The following is a 14,348-nucleotide window of genomic DNA, read 5'->3' on the forward strand; positions in this document are numbered from 1 at the left end:
ATCTTAATGGGAAAACCTAGGCAAATGTGAAAGATGTTAAAGAGGACATCGACATGTTTTTTGCTTTAAAGCAAAGTGATTTTTTTAATCAGGGCATTAACAATCTGATCGTAAGATGGAAAAGCATCATCAATAAGAATGGAGACTATATCATTTAATAAATGTTTTGTTTTGATATATATCAGTTATTCGGGTTTTTTCATCTAAAAAAAGCGACATTAATTTCTTGACGACCTAATGTATTTATTTAATACTCTTAGGAGACGCACAGTGATTTGACACGATGTTCTAGAAATCGTGGGAGATAAAAAGTATTTTCTGGGGTCACGATATTTCTGCTGTACAAAGAAAAAGATTCCTATTTCACATTTATCTTGCTCGTAAAATGGGATTTTCTTTAATATCCCCAAGTTTGCTTTCTCTAATCTTTATGTATTACTTTATTTCGTATCTTCCTGAGTGTCGTTTTGTTCAACGCTCCCTTTTAATTTTTATAATATTATGTTGAGAATTGATTTTTCTCTATGTAAAATTAATGTACATATTCGTTAGAAATGTAGATCAAGTGATGTAGGTTTATATATAGAGAGGGAGTTACATTAAGAGGTCGTTGTGATAGTTCATACACCTCTTCTTATAAAGGTTTTTAACTGAAATAGGTGTGAAATCTTCAACTCCTACGTCTGTGAACCTTCAGCGTTGCAACTCTAAAAACGTGTCTATACCTGTCTTAGTTATTGATTATGTCTATATTGTAGTTTACAATCAACAGTGATATGGAAGGTGTAACTATAGAAACGTGACTACACTTGTATTGGTTGTTGATTATGTCTATATTGTAGTTTACAATCAACAGTGATATTGAAGGTGTAACTATAGAAACGTGACTACACTTGTATTGGTTGTTGATTATGTCTATATTGTAGTTTACAATCAACAGTGATATGGAAGGTGTAACTATAGAAACGTGACTACACTTGTATTGGTTGTTGATTATGTCTATATTGTAGGTTTACAATCAACAGTTATATGGAAGGTGTAACTATAGAAACGTGACTACACTTGTATTTGTTGTTGATTATGTCTATACTGTAGGTTTACAATCAACAGTTATATGGAAGGTGTAACTATAGAAACGTGACTACACTTGTATTAGTTGTTGATTATGTCTACACTGTAGGTTTACAATCGACAGTTATATGGAAACTTGAATAATTCAGTTGTGACACGGTTTTGGCATCTTGAAACGTCACACAAAATAAACTAGAATTTTTTTCATTTAGACGTGTCAATTTGTTCTTTATTATCGTACACTTTTAGTAGTTATGTCTGTTCTGCAGTCTTAAGTTAACAAGAATGTCTAACTGTAATTATTAGAAAATTACCATATTTTCAATACTGTAAATTTAGTAGAACTTTTCCCATTCTTTTGTATATTGTTTAACAGCGTTGGTTCATTTGAGATACTATTTAAAATCAAATTAGGGGAGTAATTTTTTTACCCCTAACATGAAGCCCAAGATTATAAATGAAATAGTTCCATCGTAGACCTTCACGACCGACTTTACTACACCCATCTCAAGTTTGATCACATGAGCTGGAACTGTAGTCTTAAGATTTCTTTCTCTTATATGTAATTTAGTTAAACTATAATTAGCACTATACTTTTTACAACTGTCTGTTTTTATTGTACAACTATTGTTTGTTTAGCACTCTATTCTACGTAGTGTAAAGATTGTTCGGGACGAATATCTTTGCAAACTGACGAAACACGTGAATAGTCGGGCACAGCGGTTAACGTGCCAAACTGTGGATCTGAGATACCCCGTTCGCGTTATAAGAGTGAAGGTCAATACCCACTATTCTTTCTGACAGTTAAATACTATAGGCTTGTTTTGAAGCGTAAGGTGAGTGTATCGTCACAGTTTTTGTAAATTTAAATTGACTTTGTTATCGTTTTGTAAATAAAAAATTCTGTAACTGCACTTTATGTAATTTTTTTTCTGTCACTAGAGAACCTCAACTAACCATGGGGGACTTCAAGTCATCTAGAGATAAGTGGGTTTGCCCAAATGATAGGGAGTTGGCTCTCCGTGCCAAGTGAGTAGCTTATAACGTATTGTTTGTTGGCTTTACATGGCAAGTAAGTAGCTTATAACGTATTGTTTGTTGGCTTTACATGGCAAGTAAGTAGCTTATAACGTATTGTTTGTTGGTTTTACATACCAAGTAAGTAGCTTATAACGTATTGTTTGTTGACTTTATATGCCAAGTAAGTAGCTTATAACGTATTGTTTGTTGACTTTACATGCCAAGTAAGTAGCTTATAACGTATTGTTTGTTGACTTTACATGCCAAGTAAGTAGCTTATAACGTATTGTTTGTTGGCCTTACATGGAAAATATATAGCTTCTGACGTATTGTTTATTGGCTTTACACGTTAAATAACTAGCTTATGACGTATTGTTTACTTTAATTTCTTCTACATGAACTTTTTTCTTCATGATTCTTGTTCTCTTCACACAGTGACACTCTTATTTAGATTTTGTAAGGACGTACAGTACTTTGCTCGTGACATTCGGCGTTAATGTGTTACTACTGTTCTTAGAACTTGTCACTACGAGTTGTGTACAGTACTGCGTTTGTGATATTCAGTGTTAATGTGTTATTACTGTTCCAAAAACCTGTAGCACGAGGGTGTACAGTACTTTGTTTGTGACATTCAGTGTTAATGTGTTATTACTGTTCTTATAACTTGTTACTACGAGAGTGTACAGTACTGTGTTTGTGATGTTCAGTGTTAATGTGTTATTACTGTTCTTAGAACTTGTAGCACGAGGGTGTATAGTACCATGTTGGTGACATTCAGTGTTAATGCGTTATTACTGTTCCTAGAATTTGTTGCACGAAGGTGTACAGTACTTTGTTGGTGACATTCAGTGTTAATGTGTTATTACTGTTCCAAGAATTTGTAGCACGAGGGTGTACAGTACTTTGTTGGTGTCCCTTACGTTTTATTACCACTATCATGAACGCATACTTACGTATAGAATGACTGTCTGTTCTTTTACAGACTTATACTAATACTACAATTTCTGGTTGATCGGAATATGGCACGTGATACAACTCACGATAATGGAATAGCAGTCACGTAGTATTTTAATCACTTTTTCCCTCACCGTTTTCAAATTGGTTGAAATGATCATTATTTAAGATATTTCGGTAGAGCAACTGAGATAGAACGTTATTATGCACGAAACAAAATGAAATGGGGAAGAAAGATCTACAAAAGTGGACAAGTAAATTGAACGACGTTTTAATAGCCGCCATCTTGTTAAAGTTCAAAAACAAAGCCATTTACTCGGTTAAATTTTGAGGCATTTCTTTCACATTTTTATAATTTCGAGAGGACTTCTAATTCAGATGTACAGGCTTCTTGTGCTAACTTTGTAGATATTTAAAACAAATCTTCAGTTGTCACCTTTGTTTTGTTCTTCATGAATACACTGCCACCTATAAAAGATGATTACTTATACATCCGAAGGTACTTTCTATACAACAACTCAGACGGCAGACGTTTTAGCGAATTTAACCCAATACAGGCCCGTGTGACATTTGTAGATTCCTCAGTCTTGTCTTCTATTTCACGACGTGATTTTCAGACCAACACCCACCTCTTACAAATGATAGTTTTAAATTGTGATTCATTTCTTTCTATGTATTCGATTCTTTGTGTTTATAGTAATTTACTGTATGAATTATAGACAGAAAGTATTCGTTGTATGGTTAAAATGCTCTTATTTCTCTGTCCTTGAGCTTTTTAAGCTTTCGTATAGTTTATTCAAAAAGCAACTGAAAAAGTGTCTTTTTATCTTCTGCGCATTTCTTGTGGGAGATATTTTGAATCCAGTGTTATTATTAACTGCAAAGTGTTTTCATTCGCTTTGGTATAGACTAAAATCTGGTTGGTCGGTGAAGACAAACTCGGCCAACTTCTTCCACAAACCCGAGCAGTTAAACGACTCAGAACAGGAAACCATCATGAATGTGATCAAGAGAGCGGAAAATGTGGAACTGAAGGAACAGGAACGTATTGGGTGAGTATTTAATCAATTTTTTAGTGGAGTATAAAGAATGTGAATGTGTAGCGAGAATATGTGAATAAAAACAGAACTTTATTTAAACATCAGAACAAAAAACAAACAGGAAACGTAAAGAGGGAACAATTCTGAGAAACTCCTAAAATAAGAACCTGCAAGGTGATGTGTAACTTCTATTTAAAAAGTAATAAAAGCTTGATTATGTACATTTGGTATAAAAATAAATGTTTAACAGATCATTTCTTACAGAGAAAATCTACCCAAGTCTGTGTGTCTGTATATGTCACTTCTTAGTGTCCATCTGTAGTATTCTGTGGAGCTGAGAAATACTCTTTATACCAGAACACTACAGATGGACACTGAGAAGTGAGACTCAAATCTCAATGGAGTTGAGAAATATTCTTTATCATTGAGATTTGAGTCTCACTTCTCAGTGTCCATCTGTAGTGTTCTGTGGAGTTGAGAAATATTCTTTATCATTGAGATTTGAGTCTCACTTCTCAGTGTCCATCTGTAGTGTTCTGTGGAGTTGAGAAATATTCTTTATCATTGAGATTTGAGTCTAACTTCTCAGTGTCCATCTGTAGTGTTCTGTGGTGCTGAGAAATACTCATTATCATTGAGGATTATATCTAATTTCTAAGATTGGAAATCTTTAGTGGAAAGTAAGAAAGAAGTAATAGAACGATGGTTATTCGGTCAAACAGTAAGCATAGCTAGAGATGTTTTATCATTTTCTTTGGAAAATCACAAATATAATTAAGACCTTTGATATTTTAATGGTTTGTGTTATCAGTTATCCAAAATGAATTGCCGCAAAAATATTCCCCTGCCAAATTTCGAAAAACTTGTACCTTGCGATCCGCAGCGCGGCATCGTAACCACTGCACCATGCTGGAATTGAAACTAGTTGACGGTCATTATTAGTTATAAAAAATACACTACACTATTTTGAACAAGCTGTTTAGAAAATATTGAATCAATAGAATATGCTAAACTGGTAACATTCTTATAAGTATATATTTAAAAGACCTGGCATGCCGGGATTTTACGTGAATCCAAGGGTTCATAGTCGCGTCCCGTAGCGACACAAAACCGCTCTTCGCATTTTGGTGTTGTGGGTGCGTAACAAAAGTGACTGTCAAATACCGTTATTCGATCCAACATGAGTTGACAGTGGGTGCTGTTGACCAGTTGCCTTCCCTCTAATCTTGTGAGGAAATTATCAACAAAACTATTCTGTTGTTTTTTAACCGTCGTGGTTAAACTGAGGGCCCCCTATCAGAAATTATTGCACTTTCATAATGTCAGTTATATGAAGATGGAAAGTTTATTTTAACTTTTATCACACTTATCACAAAGTTATACATTCTGTTTAGTGTGAATTCTTTTTTTACGTGGTAATAGTTAGATTATAGTAAAAGTGGGCTTTCTAATGAACCTGATTTCGTTCAGGTTCAGATCAGCAATTTAATATCAGAACTATAAAGTTTACGTCGCCTGTCGCGCACCAAGTAAACTACACGTGAGGATTATTGGGTTTTGTTGTTTCAAACGATTTCTACGGACTCAGAACTTAACGACGGTAATGTTTGAACTATCGGATACCATGTAAATACCTGCTAATATTTGAACTATCGGATACCATGTAAATACCTGCTAATATTTGAACTATCGGATACTATGTAAATACCTGCTAATATTTGAACTATCGAATACCGTGTAAATACCTGCTAATATTTGAACTATCGGATACCATGTAAATACCTGCTAATATTTGAACTATCGGATACTATGTAAATACCTGCTAATATATGAACTATGAACAATTTGAACCATATTGTTGAAAACACACAATTTTTTGTTTGTTTGATTGGTTATTGAATTTCGTGCAAAGCTATTCAAGGACTGTGTACGTGTTATAAAAGTAACATTTTCATTTGTTTCAAAAAGTTGGGAAATGGCTTTTGTGGTGGCGGAGACTGCTGGTGGCTACCCTTCCTCTGGTCAGTAGCTCAAAATTAGGAACGGCTGTACCTCAGTACCTGGCCGTTTACCCTTCTTGTTTGTATATATATATATGTGATGTTCAGGTTAAGTTACTTTCACCCAATAGTTTCTTGGTAGCTTGCGATTGTTTGATTTAGTGGTGTGCTATTTTGTTTTGTCTCCAATAAACGCAAGGCAGAAGTCCACAATAAAACGTACCTCGATATGAGAGTGTCTTTTTATCACTAACTATAAAAGGATTATTCCCTTTGTCACTCTGTCGAGAACGCTTTATACGATCTGTCTTTTATCATTAACTGTAACAGGCTTAAACTCTTTGTCACTCTGTCGAGAACGCTTTCACACAACTTTTTTGGTAATGCTCAACAATATACATCGTCGCATAGCAACAAAACCATCACCTGATTGTTCTTAGGCCAACTATGGTGTTTATGTTGAATGCTCAATATTCCTGTTAATTTGTTAGGAAGGTTTGTTTTTTATTCGTTATTTTTTGATAACTTCGGAGATATAACAGCAAAATAATTTAATTCGGAAGCTTTATGACAACCAAATATCTTTTAACCTTTGTACAGTCGAAAGAGTTGAAAATTTGTGTCAGAATGTCCGCACTATGTTTTCTACTTCCAGACCTAGAATACAGTGAAAAGGCTCAAGAGTGGTAGTGTAGTCTTTTTCAGAGTTCACGCATACTTTTGTTCAATATAACATTTCATTTTTCTCCGTACAAAGTGTAGTTTATACTAAAAATGTTGTGATTAAAGATTTACTTCGAGACTGATGAAATAAGCGAAGAGTAGGTGCATTTTGTAGGTACAGACAAATTCGTTGTAGTTAAATTATGTAATTTTAATTAATAATTCAATAATGGTTTCCCGTCATTTTTAACGGGCTTTTATACTAGTATAATTATTAATTATCGTAAACTAGTTCACATATTGTCTTGCTAGTGTGCTGTGCTATTTTGTCACCAATAGACACAAGTGAGGAGAAATCCACAAAAAGTACCTCGTTATGTGAGTCTTTTATATAATCAGTAAACTACTTCAAATAGCTATAATGGATTAACGATTATAAAACGTATTCTATCGAAAGTATGAACAATGTATGAACGTGTTCATACAGCTTTATGAAAAAAAAAAGTGTTCAAAAATGGTAAAACACACGTCAATAACAAAAAATAACAAACTATTACAAAAAACATTTTTATTATTTTTCCACGTCCTACGGTCTTTTCTACTGTGTGTTTTTTCATACAGTTTTAACCTAATTTTCCACATGTTTGTCATCACAGACTGTAGATTCTAATGTTTTGCTGCAGTCACTTTGTGGCCGAGTTGATGTAATGAATGGACTACCTTGTATATGTTAAAATCATTCTTTCATTTCATAAACGAAGCAGTGTCGTAGGAATGTTGTATTGCTTTTCTAACTAACAAAATAAAATCAACCTCGAAAGGATGAGAGCAAAGTTAAACCACAAGTAAAAATTAAAATATAAGATGTTTAGTTTACTCATGATCTATCAGAATATCTTGGGATTTTTAGATCGCCAAGAGGTTTGATAAGATTTCCCATCTGTAGCAGTATTTTGTTTAGATTAAGTAATAGGCTTAGCTATAGTATATTTACGCTGTTTGTTTTAAACTTTTTAGTACGTGAATTTATTCTGTAGCTCTGATTTAATAATATTCTAGTATCTTTGTACCGACTGACCAAAGTTTTCAGTGCGTGAATGTATTCTGCTAGTTCTGATATAATAATGTTTCAGTTCGTCTGTCCTGACTGTTTAAAGTTTTCAGTGTGTGAATGTTTTCTGTTAGTTGTGATTTGATAATGTCTTATTACGTCTGTCCTGACTGTTTAAAGTTTTCAGTGTGTGAATGTTTTCTGCTACTTATGATTTAATAATATCTTATTACGTCTGTCCTGACTGTTTAAAGTTTTCAGTGTGTGAATGTTTTCTACTAGTTCTGATTTAATAATGTCTTAGTACGTCTGTCCTGACTGTTTAGTTTTCAGTGCGTGAATGTTTTCTGTTGGTTCTGATTTAATAATGTTTTAGTACGTCTGTCCTGACTGTTTAAAGTTTTCAGTGCGTGAATGTTTTGTATTATTAGTTGATTTTCGTGTTGATGAAGATAGTTTACTGTAGTATCGGCACGATTGCTAAGGCACTGTTTGAATTAGTAAGAGAGAAGTTTGTTTATGATCCCAGACTTCTGACTCCTTACCAGGTAACAGTTGGATCCAGACTTCTGACTCATTACCAGGTGACAGTTGGATCCAACAGTTCGGACTCGTTACCAGCCAGGTAACAGCCGAAGCTAACAATGAGTTTCTAAATAGAAGAGTCTTGGATGTGGGTTATTACTGTATACGGTTAGTTAGTGTTTTTGTATCAAGAAGCTTGAACCCAATTTCTCAGCTCTTGTGGTTAGTTATCCTCCATCGTTCGTTTAACGAAGCCCACGTAAAATGTGCAAGCAGTTAGCTTGGCCATCAATCACTGGCCATAGCTTTGAGTAGGTGTTAAGAATTTGTTGCCATGGGAACGAGTAAAATAGATTATATTTCTACTTTTGCAAGCCTTCGTGAGAATAGACATGAAAGTGTGTGGTAATTAGTTGTCAGTATTATATAAACATACATGAGAATAGACATGAAAGTGTGTGGTAATTAGTTGTCAGTATTATATAAACCTACATGACAATAGACATGAAAGTATTTGGTAATTAGCTGTCAGTATTATATAAACATACATCAGAATAGACATGAAAGTATGTGGTAATTAGTTGTTAGTATTATATAAACATACGTGAGAATAGACATGAAAGTATGTGGTAATTATTTGTCAGTATTATATAAACATGCAAAGCGCATTGTTTGTTCTACAATCGTAAGATTTAATGAGATTTTTATGGTATCCTTCGATCCACACATCTGTCTATCTGTATGTATATCAATATGCAGATTTAGTATATTTCTTTTTGCTGAACTCGAACGGTAATTTCATTACTATGTTCTTTATTAGGTCATTATTATTACGTTACTATGTTCTTTATTGGGTTATTATTATTACGTTACTATGTTCTTTATTAGGTTATTATTATTACGCTACTATGTTCTTTATTAGGTCATTGTTATTACGTTACTATGTTCTTTATTAGGTTATTGCGTTACTATGTTCTTTATTAGGTTATTATTATTACGCTACTATGTTCTTTATTAGATTATTATTATTATTACGTTACTATGTTCTTTATTAGGTTATTGCGTTACTATGTTCTTTATTAGGTTATTACGTTACTATGTTCTCTATTAAGTTATTATTCTAACGTTACTATGTTCTCTATTAAGTTATTATTATTACGTTACTATGTTCTTTATTAGGTCATTATTATTACGTTACTATGTTCTTTATTAAGTTATTATTATTACGTTACTGTGTTCTTTATTTGGTTATTATTATTATTACGTTACTATGTTCTTTATTAGATTATTAGTATTACGTTACTATGTTCTTTATTAGGTCATTGTTATTACATTATTATGTTCTTTATTAGGTCATTATTATTACGTTACAATGTTCTTTATTAGGTCATTATTATTACGTTACTATGTCCTTTATTAGGTTATTTTATTCAGGGTTGAAAGAAAAGTTCAACAAGATCAAGATGTGTTGTAACTAGGCAGTCAATATCGTAACTAGGAAAACAGCGTTATTTCTAATGTAGTCTGTGTAAATACACTTTTCTGGATATATTTCCGTAGCATCTCAACACAACTAGGTTTTATACAGAACAAACATGATTTATATCATTTCATGTAACCAGCTTCTAGTTGATAAACATATATCTAAAGGTAACATTGACCACGTTTCATTAAATGATTTCCATCAAAATTCTAGAATATTCCCCAATACGTTTACCATGTTTCATTAAGTGACTACCATCAACAGTCTAGAATATTCACTGATATGTTTACCACGTTTCATTAAGTGACTACCATCAACAGTCTAGAATATTCCCCGATACGTTTACCATGTTTCATTAAGTGACTACCATCAACAGTCTAGAATATTCCCCGATACATTTACCATGTTTCATTAAATGACTACCATCAACAGTATAGAATATTCCCCGATATGTTTACCATGTTTCATTAAGTGACTACCATCAACAGTCTTGAATATTCCCCGATATGTTTACCATGTTTCATTAAGTGACTACCATCAACAGTCTAGAATATTCCTCGATATGTTTACCACGTTTCATTAAGTGACTATCATCAACAGTCTAGAATATTCCCCAATATGTTTACCACATTTCATTAAGTGACTACCATCAACAGTCTAGAATATTCCCCGTTATGTTTACCACGTTTCATTAAGTGACTACCATCAACAGTCTAGAATATTCCCCGATATGTTTACCATGTTTCATTAAGTGACTACCATCAACAGTCTAGAATATTCCCCGATATGTTTACCATGTTTCATTAAGTGATTACCATCAACATTTTGAGGAATATCGAGTGTTATTTGTGTTTTAAAGAATCTTGTATTGCACTTCCAAACATTGACCCTTCGAACCTAACATACCATTCTAGGTCTATTTTTCAATAAAGTGCAGTTAAGTGTATTTTTTAAAATTTTGTCGTTTTAATATTTCACTGATGAGAATTAAATCACCTAAACCAATATCCGACTTAGGATCTTAGGAAGTTTATTTAGTGAATTTCCCCCGGGTTTCTTAGCATGATAATAATATTTTGATAGAATGTACATTCACCAAATTTCCCACATCTTTATAAGCCGACTGTAGTTCTGGAATAATGTAGACTTGTATTTATAAAACTTTCTATTTGCATACCGGCCACATAATCCACCGGAGGAGAAGGTTATTAAACCGTGTTATTGATACAGATTCAGAGAGCACTTCCAGTTGTGCCTGTTTATCAGTAGTAATTTCCACCGTCATTTAGAAAAGAGAGACATGGACCTGTCAGCTTCTTTAGTAAAATGCTGATGATGTCCAATCCAGGCAAAAACTGAATCAAATAACACACATGCAGTTCCACTGTTGAAACTCCTGTTTAATGATATATTTTATTTGGATTGATGAAGAAACATTTTCAAAATATACTTTTTAATATCATTGCTAAAATAGCACTCATCCGATAATACACTGTTGTATCTTTGCTGAAACAACACCAATTCGATAATACACTGTGATATCATTGTTAAAACAACACTAATTCAAAAATACACTGTGGTATCATTGTTGAAAAATAGCACTCATACAATAACACACTGTGGTATCATTATTGAAAAAATAGCACTCATCCAGTAATACACTGTGATATCATTGTTGAAACAACACTAATTCAAAAATACACTGTGGTATCATTGTTGAAACAACACTAATCCAATAATACAATGTGATATCATTGTTGAAACAACACTAATCCAATAATACACTGTGATATCATTATTGAAAAATAACACTTATCCAATAATACACTGTGGTATCATTGTTGAAAAATAGCACTCATACAATAATACACTGTGATATCATTATTTAAAAATAACACTTATCCAATAATACACTGTGATATCATTGTTGAAACAACACTAATCCAATAATACACTGTGATATCATTATTGAAAAATAACACTTATCCAATAATACAATGCGGTATCATTGTTGAAACAACAATGATTCAATAATATAATGCGATATCATTTTTGACACAATACTAATCCAATAACACACTGTAGTATCATTATTGAAATAACACTAATACGATAACATTATTGTTGAAACCACACGTATCTTTCTTGATTTCTCTGTGTTCAAGAAGGAAATTTGAATGTCATCTTACGAAAGCATCAAGCGATTATAGATTCAAAAGAATTAACTCATTTACATTAAGGTTTAATTTTCAGGAAATGTGGCATAATGTCTACACGTTTTGTAAATCTGTTCCTACATCTTAACATTAACATAATTATATGTTAACGTTCAAATTCAAACCGCATCGCTGACCTCTACCTCTGACCTCTAGATTGATTTGAATTTACATTACACCATGTTTTCATATGAACTTTGACTGCAGGTCGTGTTAATGTTCACTAGTGACATTTTACTCCTGTTCGTGTTGTTTGTTCACCACTGAACTTTGACTTCAGGTTATTTTGATGTTCAGTAGTGAACTTTGACTCCTGTTCTTGTTCACTTACCTTTTGTTGTAACGGTGACACACTAGTGAACTTTGACTCCTATTCTTGTTGATGTTTACTTACATTTTGTTGTAACGGTGACACACTAGTGAACTTTGACTCCTGTTCTTGTTGATGTACACTTATATTTTGATCCTCTAGTGAACTTCTCGGATTCTGACCACGCTGGATACCTGTGTTTCTGATTGCTCGAGGTATCAGATTTTCTATTTTCTACCTGTTTTAATACAGTTGTGTCTTGTCCAGGATCTCATCCAGTAGGACTTTCACTAGATATGACTTTTAAACACTAAGCCCAGTTTTACAAGTTGGAACCTTTTTCGTTACTCAATATGACACCTAAATTTTTGCTTCATTCAAAACGAAATGTATTTTATAAATGTCATGAATCTTTTACAGACGACTTGTGGAAAAACTGGAAAATATGAAGAAAAACGCCATGGGTAATGGAGCGTCTCAGTGTATTCTGTGTGCTGATGAGTTCGGTATCTTAGGAGCATCTCCTCTTTTCTGTCACGACTGTAACAATGTGAGTTCCTGTCTAACAAGTCGTCTTTCTCATTAGATTAGGTAGTCAGACAGTAGTAACTTCTTTCTCATGAGTATAAGAATCTAAGAATTAAGAATATAGAAACCTAAATTAATTTAGGTATGTGAATAAGGCTATTACATTTCATTGAATTCATTATTCGATATTATACAGCGGACCAATTGTTTAATAATTATGTGTCTGTGTATGTTTGTGTTAAAGATTTCTTTTTCACCATAGGTGAAATTGAAAAAAGAATCTGTGACATAGAAATCTAATGCTTTCTTTGATTGGTCGTACCCTCTACTGTAGACTACAGTTTTCCTGCTCAAGGCTCATCACCACAGCTTGGGTCAGCTAACCAAAGAAACACCATTGGGCTTCTTATAATTGTCAAATGTACCGTATTTACCCAAATATAATGCGCACTCAGTTTTGAAAGGTTAAACTGAAGGAAATTTGTTTTTTACACATCAGTTGAACAAAGCGTATTGAATAATTTCTAAATACAGTAAACAACTATTGATGTATTAAACATTTCAGGAAATATTTCATTGACTTTTTTTTATGTCAATTTTACAAAATTTATTGAAAGGTTTGTACGTCGTAATACACTAAGCTACTCATTCGTTTTCCTATAAATCTTCGTCATCGCTAGAATTGTCGCTACTATAGGATTTGCTTCTTTGAACCTTTGCTTCACCCTCTTCTGATTTCCACAGCATGTCATCATCCGTCCCATCTATTGCATTGGATATGCAACAATTTTGAAACCTGTAATGATTTTCGGTGGTAATTTCTAGTAAAAAAAAACTAAAAAACTGAATGTGCGCAAATATAATGCGCAATAAGTTTTTTGACAGGTATTTGTTGGAAAGAATTGCGCATTATATTCCGGCAAACACGGTATATAATGTCTATGTGGTGTTCAGTCCGTTTTACGTCATCATGTAGTAATCTAAGTTAACTTAGGAATGTGAACAGCGTTATTGCGTTTCGTCGAATTAATTCTTGGATATTATACAGCGGACCAACTGTTTAATATTTACAACTGACCTAATGACATGTTTTGGTTTGCTGATGATCGTTAAGAAAAACAGAGAATAATTAACCATCAATAGTAATACCGGTTGTTTACATATATTAACAAAGATTAGTCTGATTAGCTAGAATAGTAATACCAGTTGTTTACTTAAATTAACAAAGATTAATTCTAGCTATTCAGACAGTAATACCAGTTGTTTACATGTATTTACAAAGATTAGTCTGATTAGCTAGAGTAGTAATACCAGTTGTTTACTTAAATTAACAAATATTAGTCTGAATAGCTAGAATAGTAATACCAATTGTTTACATATATTAACAAAGATTAGTCTGAATAGCTAGAATAGTAATACCAGTTGTTTACATATATTTACAAAGATTAGTCTGAATAGCTAGAATAGTAATACCAGTTGTTTACATA

At 32.9% G+C, this 14,348-nt stretch overlaps 1 protein-coding gene across 1 annotated transcript in view; it reads left to right on the forward strand.

The window, feature by feature from the left end:
• The first annotated feature begins 1,773 nt into the window (after positions 1–1,773).
• Positions 1,774–14,348, forward strand: part of LOC106466309 (rabphilin-3A-like) — a 61,457-nt gene continuing 48,882 nt past the window's right edge. Inside the window, exons 1-4 of the mRNA XM_013926580.2 lie at positions 1,774–1,907; positions 2,014–2,100; positions 3,954–4,097; positions 12,754–12,883. Coding sequence (XP_013782034.1) covers positions 2,030–2,100; positions 3,954–4,097; positions 12,754–12,883 — 345 coding nt within the window. The 5' untranslated portion in view covers positions 1,774–1,907; positions 2,014–2,029. The remainder of the gene's footprint in view (positions 1,908–2,013; positions 2,101–3,953; positions 4,098–12,753; positions 12,884–14,348) is intronic.

Source organism: Limulus polyphemus, unplaced genomic scaffold (assembly GCF_000517525.1).
Source record: "Limulus polyphemus unplaced genomic scaffold, Limulus_polyphemus-2.1.2 Scaffold2218, whole genome shotgun sequence".
Lineage (NCBI taxonomy): Eukaryota > Metazoa > Arthropoda > Merostomata > Xiphosura > Limulidae > Limulus > Limulus polyphemus.